Source organism: Rhinopithecus bieti, unplaced genomic scaffold, assembly GCF_001698545.2.
Source record: "Rhinopithecus bieti isolate Rb0 unplaced genomic scaffold, ASM169854v2 scaffold_65, whole genome shotgun sequence".
NCBI lineage: Eukaryota > Metazoa > Chordata > Mammalia > Primates > Cercopithecidae > Rhinopithecus > Rhinopithecus bieti.
The window spans coordinates 3,893,635-3,909,423 of NW_016803344.1; the positions used below are offsets into that span (position 1 = coordinate 3,893,635).

General features: G+C 42.6%; 1 protein-coding gene across 1 annotated transcript; it reads right to left on the reverse strand.

Annotated features, from left to right (window-relative positions):
* Window positions 1–14,692: 14,692 nt before the first annotated feature.
* LOC108533153 (protein kish-A) lies at window positions 14,693–15,037 on the reverse strand. The gene has a single exon (XM_017877569.1). It carries the CDS (start codon window positions 14,988–14,990, stop codon window positions 14,772–14,774), a length of 219 nt encoding a protein of 72 aa, XP_017733058.1. The 5' UTR covers window positions 14,991–15,037; the 3' UTR covers window positions 14,693–14,771.
* Between the last annotated feature and the right edge of the window lie 752 nt (window positions 15,038–15,789).

Here is a 15,789-nt window from a genome sequence, read left to right on the forward strand (position 1 = left end):
GGCGCGGTGGCTCACGCCTGTAATCCCAGCACTTTGGGAGGCCGAGGCGGGCGGATCATTTGAGGTCAGGAGTTTGAGACCATCCTGGTCAACATGGTGAAACCCCGTCTCTACTAAAATACAAAACTAGCCGGACGAGGTGGCGGGCGCCTGTAGTCCCAGCTACTCGGGAGGCTGAGGCAGGAGAATGGCGTAAACCTGGGAGGCGGAGCTTGCAGTGAGCTGAGATCCGGCCACTGCACTCCAGCCTGGGCGACAGAGCAAGACTCTGTCTCAAAAAAAAAAAAAAAAAAAGTGTTATTTAGAGCCCTGTTGGTCTTTAACTAGACTATAAATTCCTTAGGAGATGACCCTGAGTGCTTTGCCCGGAAAATCAGTTAAATGGTATGTGGGGCTACCTCTCCCATCCACTCATATTGCTCTTCTTTCTATTTTCTCCTTGGTGTCTAAAAAAATTTCCTTTTTTCTTTCTAGCCATGTCTAACTGTCTAGGCAGGTGTGAGGTGTCTCAGTTATCCGATACAATTTCAGTGTCACCTGGAAACTTGTGCTACACTTGGGCCCTCCTCCACTGGACTTCCTCTGCATCATAGCTTTTATGAAATGGTCTGATTTTTTTCTGATCTTCTTTGTTTCCACCCTGGGCTTGGCTTCTGACTTTGTTTTTCTGGGAACTAGAACCTTCCTGTGTCTTTACTGGCAGTTCCTGAGGCAATGGTAATTTTCTTGTCCCGAATACCAGTGAACGATCAGCAGCTACCCTCATTCAGCCCCTTCCTCGGCGTGTGCCTAAAAGGTTTCTTTTTGTGTAGATTCTGCATAAGGCATATCAGTGTGATTCAAATTGATACAACCAAGGGAGGGGATACCTCATGGGGAGAGGCTTTTCCTTTCATACTTTATTAGACCCATGAGGTAGGTAAAAGCTTTATAATGCACTTCAATGCCTGGTAGGACTCATATCGCCCATTACTTTCTCTTTGTTTCAGAATATTTTCTGACTTTTTTGTTTTCTTAGATGGAGTCTCGCTCTGTCACCCAGGCTGGAGTGCAGTGGCACAATCTCACTGCAACCTCCACCTCCTGAGTTCAAGCGATTCTTCTGCCTTAGCCTCCCAAGTAGCTGGGACTGCAGGCATGCACAACTATGCCCAGCTAATTTTTGTATTTTTAGTAGAAACTGGGTTTCACCATATTGCCCAGGCTTGTCTCGAACTTCTGACCTCAAGTGACCTGCCTTCCCCGGCCTCCCAAAGTGCTAGGATTACAGGCATGAGCCACTGTGCCCAGCCTGATATTCCTGTTTATTTCTTTCCACATTAATTTTGTAATCTTGTCAAATTCCATGATACCTATGGTTGGGATTTTTTATTGAAATGGCATTGCACTTAAGAATAAATTTGTGAAGAATCATCATCTTTATGTAAAATGTATTGCTCCTATATCCAGGAAATAATACAAATGTTTACTCAGGTGGTTTTGTGTACCTCCCAAGAGAGTTGTGGCAGATGCTGTCGATACCTTGTCCTGTGTCCCCTTGGCCCATCTGAGTTCACATGTAACTAAGGCTTCCAGAATGCTGACACCTTCCCACCCTGATGCCTGCCTCTCTCTTCTCTGCCTGAGGACTTTTTCCGACATCATCTGAACTTGCCGTACTCCCCCCAGGAGCACCCCCAAAGTGTGTGCTGTCAGGGGTCCCAGGGCAGTTCTCCCCAGTGGTAGATGGAGTGTGTGGATAAATGCTCCAACTCCCCACTCTTGTGGCTGGATAACCTGAAGTGTGCTACCACCCTCTGTCTCCTAGAATGTTCTGGGTGGGATGAAGCCCCAGTTGCTCACGGTAGTTGATCCATTACCGCACCTGCATGTGTGTGGATATTGAAAATAGAAAGAGTTGTAGCACATGAACCTTAGAAGCTGCCGGATTTCTCGGGAAGCAAAGGAGCGAAAAAAGGGTTTTATCACTTCTGCTTGGGGCATTACCTGGCTTGGGGGTGGGAAGTCCCTGGGGCATCCTGAGGCTTCCAGAACCTCCACGGTGGTAACTGTGGTGGCCTATGAAGGAGGGCCTGGCTCCAGAGGCCTCGAGCGGGAGAAAGGGACTTGTTTTTCATGGATACACATGCAGGAACATACACCTGTATTTCCACAGTCCTTGGACAGGCAGATGCTGCTTTGTGAGAAACTAGATCCTGCATTAGCAGGTGAGGAACCCAGATGTCTCCCAAATCTATCTTCAGTGCTCTAACTTTTTACTCCCAGCTCTTTACTTGGCCTTGGGGGTGGGTTGGGAGTGGGGACAATAAAATAAAGAAGCATTGTAAAGGAAGCATGTTTTCTCTTCAGCTGTCTTCCCCTATTTCCTCTCATTAAAACTCGATTTGCTTATGCTATCATTACACGGTGGTTTTTTCCCACTACATCATGAATGGACCTTGTTGGTGATGAGTTCCTGATAGTTTGCATGTAATTCAAGATGTTTTTGAAATAAAAGTGTGAAAATATGTCAAAAGTGTATTAGCTTTGTAAATGCACATTATGTAAAATGGGCCTCTCCTTAATGAATGTATTTTGTGGGTCCATATTCTCAGATGCTAGGTTTGCAAGGAACATCTTCAAGCAGCTTTCATGTGACTCCTGACCTTGGGTGGCTGGGATTCCTCACACAGTGTTCTATGAGGAGGGCAGTGCATCCTCTTAGAACACTGCCTTCACCGTCCGTGTGATTGTTCTTCATTAGGATGGCAGCATCCTGAGGCCCTCTGAGCCTCCTCCCTCAGCTAGATCTTTGTCTTGTTACTTTGAGTGTTGCCAGCCAGGGTCAGCTTCCAGGCCTGCGGTCCTGACCATGCCGTTCTTTCCCTCCAAACCCTTGGTGTTCAAAACACTTACTATTGACGTGTGTTTGGAGTGTTTGGAGGGAAAATTCTAACTCTGTATCAACTTCTATTCTCTATCTTGTTTTCAGCTTTGCTTACTCATTCTGTGGTATTTTCTTGAGAGACACACAAAGATTTTAATGGTTTTCATTTTTCTGATGGATTGTTATTTCTTTGAATGGGATTTTATGCCAAGGCTGACCTGAGAGCAGGGTTGGCTTTAGGTTAAGTTATAATTGCCTGACTGGGACAACAATGGAAAATGCCTCCAGATTTTTAAATGAGTGACATCTGAACAGAAGTTAATAGCATATAATGGAAACAGTCAAATGGCAAAATTAACAACATGAAAGTAAAAATGGTCAGAGGTGATGTCAAAGCTCATACAGAGTAGTATTCTTTTGTTCTTGTTCTTGTTCTTTTATTGAATAAAGCAAATGAGACAAACCAGGATTGGAAATGCTGCCATTTGAAGCACTCTGGACAGTTACTCTGAAAATTCCGGCTTATACTTTTTCATATTTTGCTTTTGATTTTTCTGCCAGGGAGAAGCATCTTGAGACTGAAAGGGTAGAAGGAGCACTGGGCCAGAAGGAAATAGAAGCTCAAATAGGCTGAGGGAGGAGGCAGAAACTTTCATTTGTGTTAAATGCATTCAGGTCTCCAGGTCTGTTGGATCATATCTTAAGGAAGTAACAATTTGTGCAGGATAATGGCTCAAGCCTCACACACAAACCTCTACCTTCTTAGAAATGGTTTGTCAGAGATGACAAGGTATTAACCCTAATATACAAATAATATAAAGTGGTGCTACGGTTTGAATGTGTCCCCTCCAAAATCCAGGCATCAAAACTTTTTTCTTTCTTTCTTTCTTTCTTTTTTAATAAAGAGTTTTGCTCTGTTCCCCAGGCTGGAATGCAGTGGCATGATCTTGGCTCACTGCAGCCTCTGCCTCCTAGGTTTAAGTGACTCTCCTGCCTCGGCCTCCCAGGTAGCTGGGATTATAGGCATGTGCCAGCACACCCAGCTAATTTTTGTATTTTTTTGTAGAGACAGTGTTTTGCCATGTTGGCCAGGCTGGTCTTGAACTCCTGACCTCAGGTGATCTGCCTGCCTTGGCCTCCCAAAGTGTTGGGATTACAGGCTTGAGCCACTGCGCCCGGCCCAGGTATTGAAACTTAATGGCCCATGGCATAGAATTAGGAAGTGGAGGCCTTAAGAGGTGATTCAGTCACAAGGATTCTTTCCTTGTGAATGGGATTCAGGCCCTTTTAAAAGAGGCTTCACACAGCAGCGTTTAGCCCTCTTGCCCTTCTGTCTCCTAACGTGTAAGGACACACAGTTTCTCCCCTCTAGAGGATGCAGCGTCAAGGTGCCATCTTGGAAGCAAAGAGCAGCCCTCACCAGACAGCAAACATGCTAGCATCTGGATTTTGGACTTCCCAACCTCCAGGACTGTGAGAAATAAATGTCTGTTCTTTATACGTGCGTCTCAACCATTCCAGATGTTGAGGATTTGAATTTATTTCCACAAGTCTTAAATTCTTTGGTGATGCAGGTGGTGGTGCTGAAATGTTACAAATCAACACGTGGGTTTCTTCTTTGGCTAAAAACTATCTCCAGATTCCAGATGATACAAAATTTGGGTTAGAGTATTAGGGAGCATCGATGGCAAGATAAAGAAAGCCACTCAGCCTGGCTTGAGTTAAATGCAGTTTGTTATAATAAAGCAACAGATGGCAACCACCACAGAGTGGGCAGCCAGGCCTCGTCAACCTAAATAACAAACATTTTGAAAAGAAAATGATATTTATTTGGGAATAGGCATTGCGATGGAAATGCATGTACGCTATGTGCCTATTCAGGGAGGTAAAGGAAGACAAGGGTTTTTAGAGGAAAAATAAGGAGGGTTACGTAACTGCTTTGGGATCATTATCCTTGACTACAAGGTTCAATAACAAGGGTTGCACCAGTCTGAGGTTGGACAGGCAGTTGCTGTTCAGATGTCCTTGTAGAGGTATCTTTTTGTGTAAGGTTGAGATGGACTTTGTGCAAGGTTGTAATTTTTGCAGTCTTTTGTGATAGTTTTTGTACCTGACAACCCTCTCTTCAAGGCCTCATCTGGCTCTGTTTGTTGGGATTTTTAACATAGGTGACTTTATTTTGATTCTGAGAGCTTTCACAGCCTCATGTCGCAGTATTTAAAACACTTGCTGCAACCTCTCTCCTCCTTTTATATGATCATTGAAGTTATTTTTTCTTGTGAAAGCAATACATATCAAATAGACATATTAGCAAATATAGATAAGACTAAAGAAAACAAGAATAAAAGAAAATGAAGAAAATATCTAAAATATTTATAAAATATTCATAAGTCTATCCCCTTCATATTACTTTTATGTGTACATACAATTTTTCGTTACCCAAATACAATCATAATTTTTGAGCTAGACTCTGCCTCCACCGCATATCACGATATATTCTGTAATAATACTTTAATGGTTGCATAGTATTCAGCCATTTAATGGCCGTGTATCACATAGCTGGGAAGAACATCCCTGTAGTTAAATAAGTTGTCAGGAGTAGAAGGTGCAGAAAAAATGGGCATGTTTTTAAGCTTTTGAGGCATGCAGCCAAAGTGGTTGTACCAATTTAGATTCCCACAAAAGCGTGCTCTGAATCCCCCAGCATGATATTATCACTTTTTTCCTAATTATTGCCAATTTGATGAGTGAAAATGGCACTTGTTTTAGTGAATGATTAAAGCTTTTAGATTGCTGTAAAGTTAATTGTGAAACCCTGGCTTTAACAAAGAACCTCAAGAGACAAAGTGAGGAGGAAGTGTATTTGAACAATTTTTAAAGTCACTGGCTATTGGCTTCTTGGTCTTTTTTCACTGTCTTATCTGGATAAGGAACCCAGCTGCTCCCGTGATTGATTTAACACCCCATGTTTCTGGTTACCTATGTGAATGCTGATGTATTCATCTTGGAATATTCTCAAGTTATTTTCCCTTTATACATGAACCAGAGAAATATGTGAAATTATGATAGAAAAGTTTAGAAAGTTGAGAATTTTTTTCTGATCAGACATCTGTGAGAAATTATCTTTATGATCTTTGAAATTCTTCTTTCTTATTGTGTAATATACTTTGCTGAGGCAAGGTTTTCTCTTTCAATGCATTCTTTGTTTATAAGAAACTATGTCAGTTGCAATAATTCTGTTGAACAATTTTCTTGCTTTCTCTCTCCATCTTTTTTCTCTAAAGAACAGACAAGCCGGCGCGGTGGCTCAAGCCTGTAATCCCACGCACTTTGGGAGGCCGAGATGGCGGATCACGAGTCAGGAGATCGAGACATCCTGGCTAACACGGTGGAAAACCCCGTCTCTACTCAAAAAAATGCAAAAAAAAAACTAGGCCGGGCGAGGTGGTGGGCGCCTGTGTCCAGCTACACGGGAGGCCATGAGGCAGAGAATGGCGTAAACCGGGACGCGGAGCTTGCAGTGGGCTGAGATCCGGCCACTGCACTCCGCCTGGGGTGACAGAGCAAGACTCCGTCTCAAAAAAAAAAAAAAAAAAAAAAAAAAGAACAGACAAAAGAAATGAGAAAGAATAAGAATGGCATATTTTCATTGTATTTTTCAACTTTCTAAGATTTTAGTGCTCAAAAATTGTATAGCGGCATTCTTATGTATATCATCTGCTTTTATGTTTATTTGTTGAATTGTTATATTCCCTTCCCAGTAGAGAGGTATTGCTTAATATGTTGTGGAATTTGTAAGTGGAAATTACACATAACAATTAATGCAAGATTACTCATAGGAAAATAACATTTTGTGTGACATCTGATGTTGATCGTCAGAAGAAGGGATACACGGTTGGGTATTTTTCTAATGATATTGCCAGATTTATCTTAATTTGTCACGCTTCCTTAGCTTTTCTTGTCCCAAGGGCACACATTGGCAAGAAGCTTGGGGGGTTCGGGGAAGTAGTTTTTGTCCAGGAATTGAGTTACATTTGGCCCACATGACCGCCTGGCCACTTCTAAACTTTTACAGAGGAGAAGTACATCATCAAAATAAATCCTAAAATTCACAATAGAACAAAATATATAAATGGAAGAAAACTACAGTTTGCAGAACTGATAAATAAAAGGAATCCTGAGATCAAAATGTGGTTTTAACTATAGTGTTCACAGTTGCATGTTCCATAAGCTATAAGCCCATATGTGCTCTTTAATTTACATTAAAAAATTTAAATAAAACTAAAATTAATTCCTTAATCACACCTGTCACATTTTAAGTGTTCCATTTAGCCACACAATGGCTGATGTTGGTCAAATAACTTTCACTCTTGTTTCTAAAAGGATGTCTGTTATGCATTTTTAAGTTGTCTGGTATATTTTTGATCTTGAAAAACCTTTTTAGCTGGGAGAGAGACTGCTCTCCCTGGGCCAGCCAATTTTAGAGATAGCAAAGGACCCCGCCAGGAACGTGCCTCTGATATGAAAACAAACCAGTCCTAAACCAGACTCCCCTATCTGGCTCATACAGCCCAGGAAGGCAAATTCCTCTGCATAATCATTCCCAGGCCGGTACTGGGCAACTAGAGATCACTACTAAGGCCAAGATCAACAAAATTAATGCAAATGAACCACCCTAAGCTGTTTACCTGCCCTGTTCTGCTTTCCCACTGAAGCGCCATGAAGGCTCTACCCTCTGCTTTTCTCCTCCTGTCTTTTGCCTCTGACACTCTGGTGTCTCTCCAAATAGTGATACTTCATTGGCTTGCCATGCCTCCTTCTCTAGGACCTGTGAGTCCAAGAGACTTGGTTTTTTCCTGAGCCTCTCCTGTGTTGCCTTTTGTAGCTGCACATGCCTCATCTCATAGAAAGAAACAAGGGGGCCAGACGAGTGGAGGCTCATGCTTGTAATTCCCAGCACTTTGAGGAATCGAGACCAGCCTGGCCAACGTGGTGAAAATGTCTTTACCTAAAAATACAAAAATTAGCTGGGCATGGGTGGTGACTGCCTGTAATACCAGCTAACTGGGTGAGAGCTGAGTGGGAGAATTGCTTGGAACCTGAGAGGCGAAGGTTGCAGTGAGCCAAGATCACACCACTGTACTACCAGCCTGGGCAATCAGAGTAAGACTCCATATCAAAAAAGAGAGAAAGAGGAAGGAGAGAGAGAAAGAGGGAGAGCAAGAGAGAGGAAGGAAGGAGGAGGGAAGAAGGAGGAAGGAAGGAAGAAAGAAAGAGGAAGGAAGGAAACAAGGGAAATGCACACGAAAGTAACTGAAAAACAGAAGTTGCATATGTTCATGTTATTCCCCAAACACACTTTAAAGAGTTGGCTTTTATTATTTATATATATATGTATATTATTTATATATATATATATATATTTATTTATTTATTGAGATGTAGTCTCACTGTATTGCCCAGCTGGTCTCAAACTCCTGGGGTTCAGCAATCCTTCTGCCTCAGCCTCCTGAGTAGCTGTAACTACAGGTGCTCACCACCCCACCTGGCTAGAGTTTACTGTTCAGGAATGAAGTCTAAGCTTTTGTGAGTGAGGAATATACTTTTCCAACCCATTAGTGTTGAGCCTGTCTATATAAATTATGCTGGCCAATGGCATGTTAGTGGATGCAGTGTGTCCAGAGGCTTGAAATGTGCTTCTTGTTCTTCTGCCTCCATCATGAAAAGAGCCTGCCTTAGATAGCTATTGGTCCAAAAAGGATGAAACACTCCTGGATCCAGTCTGCAGTTGAGATCCAAGCCTGCCAAACTCAGTTTATATTGGCCCAATCCCAGGCAACCTGAGGATGCAGGAGGGAAAATCAATTGTTTGGTGTTGAATGCCAGTGAATTTTGGGTTGATGTGCTATCTCATACCACACTTACCCTTTCATCTTTTTTTTGAGACAGAGTCTCGCTCTGTGGCCCAGGATGGAGTGGCCGTGGCGCAATGTCAGCTAACTACAACCTTCACCTCCCGGGTTCAAACAATTCTCATGCCTCAGCCTCCTGAGGAGTAGCTAGGGTTACAGGCGCCCGCCACCACACCTGGATAATTTTTGTATTTTTAGTAGAGATGGGGTTGCGCCACATTGGCCAGGCTGGTCTCAAACTCCTGACCTCAGGTTATCTGCCCACCTCGGCCTCCCAAAGTGCTGGGATTATAGGTGTGAGCCACCACGTCTGGCCCCTTTCATCTTTTTTTTGTATAAATTGTCGTCTCTGCTTTGAATATTCCCCTTATCTTTGTCCACCTGGGTGAAATCCTTGGTATACTTCCAGCTCCACATTCAAATATCACATCTGCTATACAGTCTTCCTGGATTTGTTTTCTTCTACCTTCTAAATACAGTTGTAAGAGATATTTTTAAAAAAGCACCCAAACTTTAAACAAATTTTCTACTCACACTCACTACACAATACTTCACCTCTGGTCACCAACATGTGTGGGGATTTCTTCCCACCAAAACCCAATTCTCTGGTAGACATTAACTAAGTGTCATACAATGTAACTCAGAGTTCAGTAGGCATTGCTCCATCATCTCATTTCCTGGATAGTATTTCTTCGCTCAAAAGTGTTCATGATTTTTTTTTTTTTTGAAATTTTCGTCTCCTTGTATCGTTTCAGTGTCTTTCAGTTGATTATTTTGTGTCTGTTTGGGATTTATCTTTCATGTATGTTTTTTCCTCAGCCGTCTGGCAATCTGCTCACGCGGAAGGGTGAGCCTTTCACAGCTGATTGGATGCTCCGAGTGCACAGGTGGGGCTTGGCAGTTTCAAACGTCTGGGCCCTTTTCACTGGAAACCTCTCCGCTTCCTGTTGGGATGGTGGCTAGCGTTCTGGGAACCGCGTGAAGAATGAGGCCGGGGGAGGGGATAGGGCTGCCCCAGCATCCACAATGCCCACACTCATGTGGTTCTCCTGTTCTCAGTGTGACACCCTGCTTTCCACTGACTTCAGTATCTCCTAACTAGATCCTGTATTCACCCTCTTGAAATGAATCTCTGTCTTTCTGCAGGGGAGGGCAGAAAGTCAGCGATCTGGCTAAACGGAGTTGGGGAGATCTGGGGATCCGACAATTTCTTAAACAGTTTTTTTTCCATTTCTCCTTACTTCAGCCTTTTCCTCCATCTTCATGTCCAGAGGGACCAGGTGTCACCAATTAATCAGCCTTTTGGGGATTCAATGGTAAAAATAGGGCAGACCTTTGGCTTCCCCACTGCCAGCCCAGCGTTCAACTCCAGGGATCAGTGACCTTAGTGACCTCTCCAAATTGCCCTTGCTGCATCTCCTCCCCCATTCTCCCTGTGCTCACAGCCCACGGTACTTTCATGAGTGTTCAAGCTGCTGCTTTTACACAGGAGTGCTGATCACACCATCCTTCTCCAGCCATGCTCTTCTCTTGGCTTCTTGAGCGCCCCATTCCTGGTTCCCTTGTCTCCCACTGGCACTGCTCTTGTTGTTGCCTCCCCTTCTCCCTCCTCCTCCTCCTCATCCTATACATGGTCACTGCCCCAGGACTTTGGCCAAGGCTCCCATTTGCCTCTGTCTATACTCTCCAAGTGATCTCATCTGATCTCATGGTTTTAAGCAATATCTGTTTGCTGGTGATGTCCAGATTTGCATCTCTAGCCCTGCTTTCTCCTATTTGAGTAGATGCTAGAAGGAAATGAGAGGTAAGCCCCATGGATGTCTGGGAGAGTGGAATTCTGGGCACAGGGAGCAACAGGTGCTGGTGCCAGAGATGGAGTCTGCCTGGCATGTTGAGGAGCAGCTGGGATGACCTCGAGCAGGAAGGACATACGGTCTGGTGTCTGAGTTAGGAGTCTGCAGTAGCCACAGCCATCACCTACTAGCCTGCTCTACAGAACAGATGGTGAAAACAGTGGAGTGGAGTATGAGTGTACAAGGTCAATGCTAAGGGCATGACCAAGTCATGGGGCCTATCTGTAGGACATGAGCGTCACGGGACTGATGCCTACACACTTGATGGAAAAGCCAGGTCTGAAAACAAGAAGACCAAAGGTAGAAAATAGAGTACGTCTTATGACCTTGCTACTCAGACTGTGGTCCCTGGACCAGCAGCATCCGCATCACCTGGGAGCTGGTTAGAAAGGCAGAATCTCAGGCCCATCCCAGACAAAATCAGTATTTGCATTTTGGCAAGATCCTCAGATAATTCGTTTATACATTGAAGTTTGAGAAACGCTGCCTTAAGCGTTCCCAGTGAAGGACCATTGGGCACTCGGAGGAGAGTAGGTGTCTGATGCTCACACAAGTTCCTGAAGATATTCTGCTCTTGGTTTGAAAGGCCTATATGTTACTAGATTATATAGTCACCGACCAGGGAGATCTAAGGGACACCCAGGCAGAGAGTGTCAGGGATGTAGCCCAGGGCATCCTGGCACTGGAGTGGACCTTAAAGCTTGGACTGGGTACCCCACAGGTTCCTTTCCAACACCAAGAATTTATGCTTCTATATACATTATATTTGTACGTTATCTTTGCCTCCTTGTGCAAGTGATTTCTGTAAGACACATTCCATAAGTGGGCACACTTAAAATTTTCACAGATATTGACAGATTTCCCAACAAAAAAGGACACCCATTTGCATTCCTGGTATTGGAACACATGTGTTCTCCACGCTGTTGCCAACCTAACTTATTATCAATCTTTTACATTTTGGTACTTGGATACATTAAAAAGTTATATTTAGTGATTCAAATTTACATTATTGGATGGTTGGACATCTTTTCAGGTGTATTAGTCATTTGTATTTTTTGCCCTGTAATAAGTCTGTTCACATACTTCTCTAATTTTTTAATAAGGTGGTTTTTCTCATTACCGATTTATGCAAATTTTTTGATAAGTGGGAAATTAATTTTGGTCTTTTTCATGTATTAGAGATATTTTATTTTGATTTCGTTTAAGACACACACACACACAAGCACAAACATACCTTTACAATGTAGAAATTTAAAATTGTGGCCAGGTGCTTATGCCTGTAAATCCCAGCACTTTGGGAAGCCGAGGAGGGCAGATCACTTGAGGTCAGGAGTTTCAGACTAGCCTGGGCAACATGGCAAAACCCCTCTCTATTACAAATGAAAAAAAATTAACCAGGTGTGGTGGTACGCACCCATAGTACCAGCTACTCAGGAGGCTGAGGTGGGATAATCGCTTGAACCCCAGAGGGAGAGGTTGCAGTGAGCTGAGATTGTGCCACTACACTCCAGCCTGGGTGACAGAGCGAGACTGTCTCAAAGAAAAAGAAAATTAATACATTTAAAATTGTTAGTCACATTCATTTATCATGCCCTTTGTGGCTTCCAGATTTCATGTTCATGCTTAAGAAGGCTTTCCCCCTTCCTAGCTTATTTTAAAAATGCACCCATGCAGGCCCAGTCAATTCATCAAATGATAAATTCAGTCTTTTAGAATTGTATCTTCTATGGACCGAATGTTTGTGTTCTCCCTCCACTGCCCCCGATCGCCGCCCCTTCATATGTTGAAGCCCTAACTCCCAATATGATGGTATTTGGAGGTGGGGACTTTGGGAAGTAACTAAAATCCCTGATGGGATTAGTGCCCTTATAAGAAGAGGAAGACAGGCCGGGTGTGGTGGCTCACGCCTGTAATCATAGCACTTTGGGAGGCTGAGGTGGGTGGATCACGAGGTCAGGAATCCAAGATCAGCCTGGCCAACAGGGCGAAAGCCCGTCTCTACTAAAAGTACAAAAATTAGCTGGGTGTGGTGGCAGGTGCCTGTAATCCCAGCTACTTGGGAGGCAGAGGCTGGAGAATTGCTTGAACCCAGGAAGTGGAGGTCGCAGTGAGCTGAGATGGTGCCACTGCACTCCAGCCTGGGCGACAAGAGGAAAACTCCATCTCAAAAAAAAAAAAAAAAAAGAGCAGGAAGACAGAGAACTCTTTTTCCACATGTGTGCACCCAGGAAAGGCCATGTGAGGACACAATGAGAAGATGGCCCTAGTGTGCAAAGGCAGAGGGAGCATTTTGACTGTCAGCAAATAGTTTTCTGGTGAATTGACCCACAGTCCAGAAACCGACTCTTGGGTGGATTGATCAATTTACAGATTTTTCATTTTCTCCATCATTAGTTGCTATTTTTATTACATTCTTCTTTCAGTCTTCTTTATGATATTGTGTTGAGTGCTGGGTTAATTTTTCCATTTCTTCTCATGTCACAATGAGAGCATTTAAGGTGATGCATTTCCCTTTGAGTACAGCTCTTGCCTCTCTTCTCCCATGAAACTGTTGCAGTACAAAAGAACTTATTCAGCTTGGACCCCAAAGTCCAAATTCTAATGGGATGATGTGGGGTCTGTGGTAGTAATGAGGCCTGGCTCTTCTGCTTCCTGCTTTCCTACTTGTATGGCTCTCCTAGAACCAGAAAACAGGCTTGTCACGAAAGCTTCACTACTTCACGGAACTTAAACAAGTGTGTGCTGTCACATTCCAGTGCTGCTTAGCGTGGCTAAGCCATTTAAACCTCAGGGATTAATAGAAGAGTTACTACATACTTTGTATGGGTTTTTGCATGTTTGAAACTAATTTTGAATTATCTGAGTATTTAGGCTTTATTTAATATGAAAGACTATTAAATCCCCTTGTGGCTAACCTTTTATCCCCTCCATAAGCCTTCATATCATTTACTGTCTGGAGTCTCTGAAATGTTCCATGTTAACAATGTTTAAGAATTAGATCAGATTAGCTGGGCGCAGTGGCTCACGCCTGTAATCCCATCACTTTGGGAGGCCGAGGCAGTGGATCATCTGAGGTCAGGAGTTTGAGACCAGCCTGGCCAACATGGTAAAACCCTGTCTCTACTAAAAATACAAAAATTAGCTGGGCGTGTTGGCACACACCTGTAATCCCAGCTACTGGGCAGGCTAAGGCAGGAGAACTGCTTGAACCAGGGAGGCAGAGGTTGCAGTGAGCTGAGATTGTGCCACTGCACTCCAGCCTACACAACAAGAGTGAAACACTGTCTCAAAAAAAAAAAAAAAGAATTAGATTAGATTATGTACAAAAGTGTAGATAGAAAGGCTATGAAGAAATGCACCTCACTATTAACTATGGTTAATTCTGGGTAAGTGGATTCTGGCTAACTTTTTTCTTCATATTTTCCCTCCAATTTTAAACCTTTTCTTCATTAGCATGTATTAATTTCATAATTTTACAAGTTTTTTTAAATGATAGAAAATTTAAATTTTTGTATATTGTGTAAATTGCAATTATGTAAAAAATAATGTGTATATTAATAGGACTAAAAGAAATGTACCAAAACATTAACAGAGCATTTTCTGGGTGGTAGTGCAATGGATGATTTTATTCCTTCCTTTTGCTAATCTGTATTTTCTTTTTTCTTTTTCCTTTATCAACACAAAACTTGAGCCATTTAATAAAAAAGCCTTTAGGTCCAAAGAAAGTGTCTCGTCTATAAAGATACAATATCATTTCCAAATCACAGTGAAAAGAACTTGAGTAATTAACCAATTCGTTTTCTACTATGTGCCTTAAGAGATACCTCACTTAAAATCTGGTATCTGATACCAACGAGGAATAAACATTGCAGAATTAATTATTTATGGGACAATACTGAGTTGATTGTTACAGACTATTAAATGGTTTACATCTTATTATTTATACGGAACATGTGTCGCGTGAATAACATAAATATCATCTGTATTAATTTTTTTATTTGCTCATTCGATTATGTCAGTGATTATTATGAAGTTGTTTTACCTATTTTTCTTTGTCCTTATTTATTTCTTGCATTGGTATTAGTTTGCCTTGTTCACCAATGAAATCTGATGGCAAATTAAATTCTGCATTTTCCCCAGCTACTGTATGAAGAGGGATGCTGAAGCCATTACTATACAGCATACTGCAACATAAGGACTCTTGCGTTCACCAATTCTGGCACACTTCCAAAATATACCCAACAATCCAGTTTTATTTCTGTCCAGGAGGCTGGGTGCCAAGGATCGAATATAAGCACAAGTACATATAAGCAGCAAGATTACAGTCAATAGACTCTGAAAGTTGAAAATGGCAGACATAGCGAGGCCGGCGATACCGCAGCCACATCACCCTTCCGGGCCCCAGGCGGAAGGTGCTAATCTGTATTTTCTTAGAATATATTTGTATATTCTTTATTCTTTTCATTATGGAAAAGTTAATTTTCTTTTTAATAAAGTAAGTAGAGTTCTGCCAGGATGTCCTGGGTAAGGAGCTCTTTTTTTCACAGACGTTTTCTGCAATGTAAAGAGTTCTTTGAATTTAAACATTCAGATTTAATCTTTTCATTCTTGAGACAGTTTTGTAACTGCCCAGCAGGGTTCACCTTGCTCACTGCCTAGACAGAGATGATTCATCAAGATAGGGGAATTGCAATAGGGAAAGAGTAATTCACGCAAAACTGGCTGTGTGGGAGACCCGAGTTTTATTATTTCTCAAATCAGTCTCCTCAAGTATTCCGGGGTCAGAGTTTTTAAGGATAATTTGGTGGTGGGGGGCAATGAGTTAGGAGTGCTCATTGGTTGGGTCAGAGATAAAATCATAGGAAGTCGAAGATGTCTTCTTGCACTGAGTCAGTTCCTACCACAAGATCAGATGAGCCAGTTATCAATCTGGGTGGGGCCAGCTGATTCACCAAGTGCAGGAACTGCAAAATATCCTAAGCACCGATCTTAGGTTTTACAACAGTGATATCATCCCCAGGAGCAATTTGGGGAGGGTCAGAATCTGTCTTCAGCTGCACGACTCTTAAACCATAATTTCTACTTTTTTGACTAATTTGTTAGTCCTGCAATACGTGGCAGTCTAGTCCCCAGGCAAGAAGGGGGTTTGTTTTCAAAG

Excerpts from the sequence above, each read along its gene's own strand:
- LOC108533153 (XM_017877569.1), bottom strand. The coding sequence starts at position 14,990 with ATGTCTGCCATTTTCAACTTTCAGAGTCTATTGACTGTAATCTTGCTG.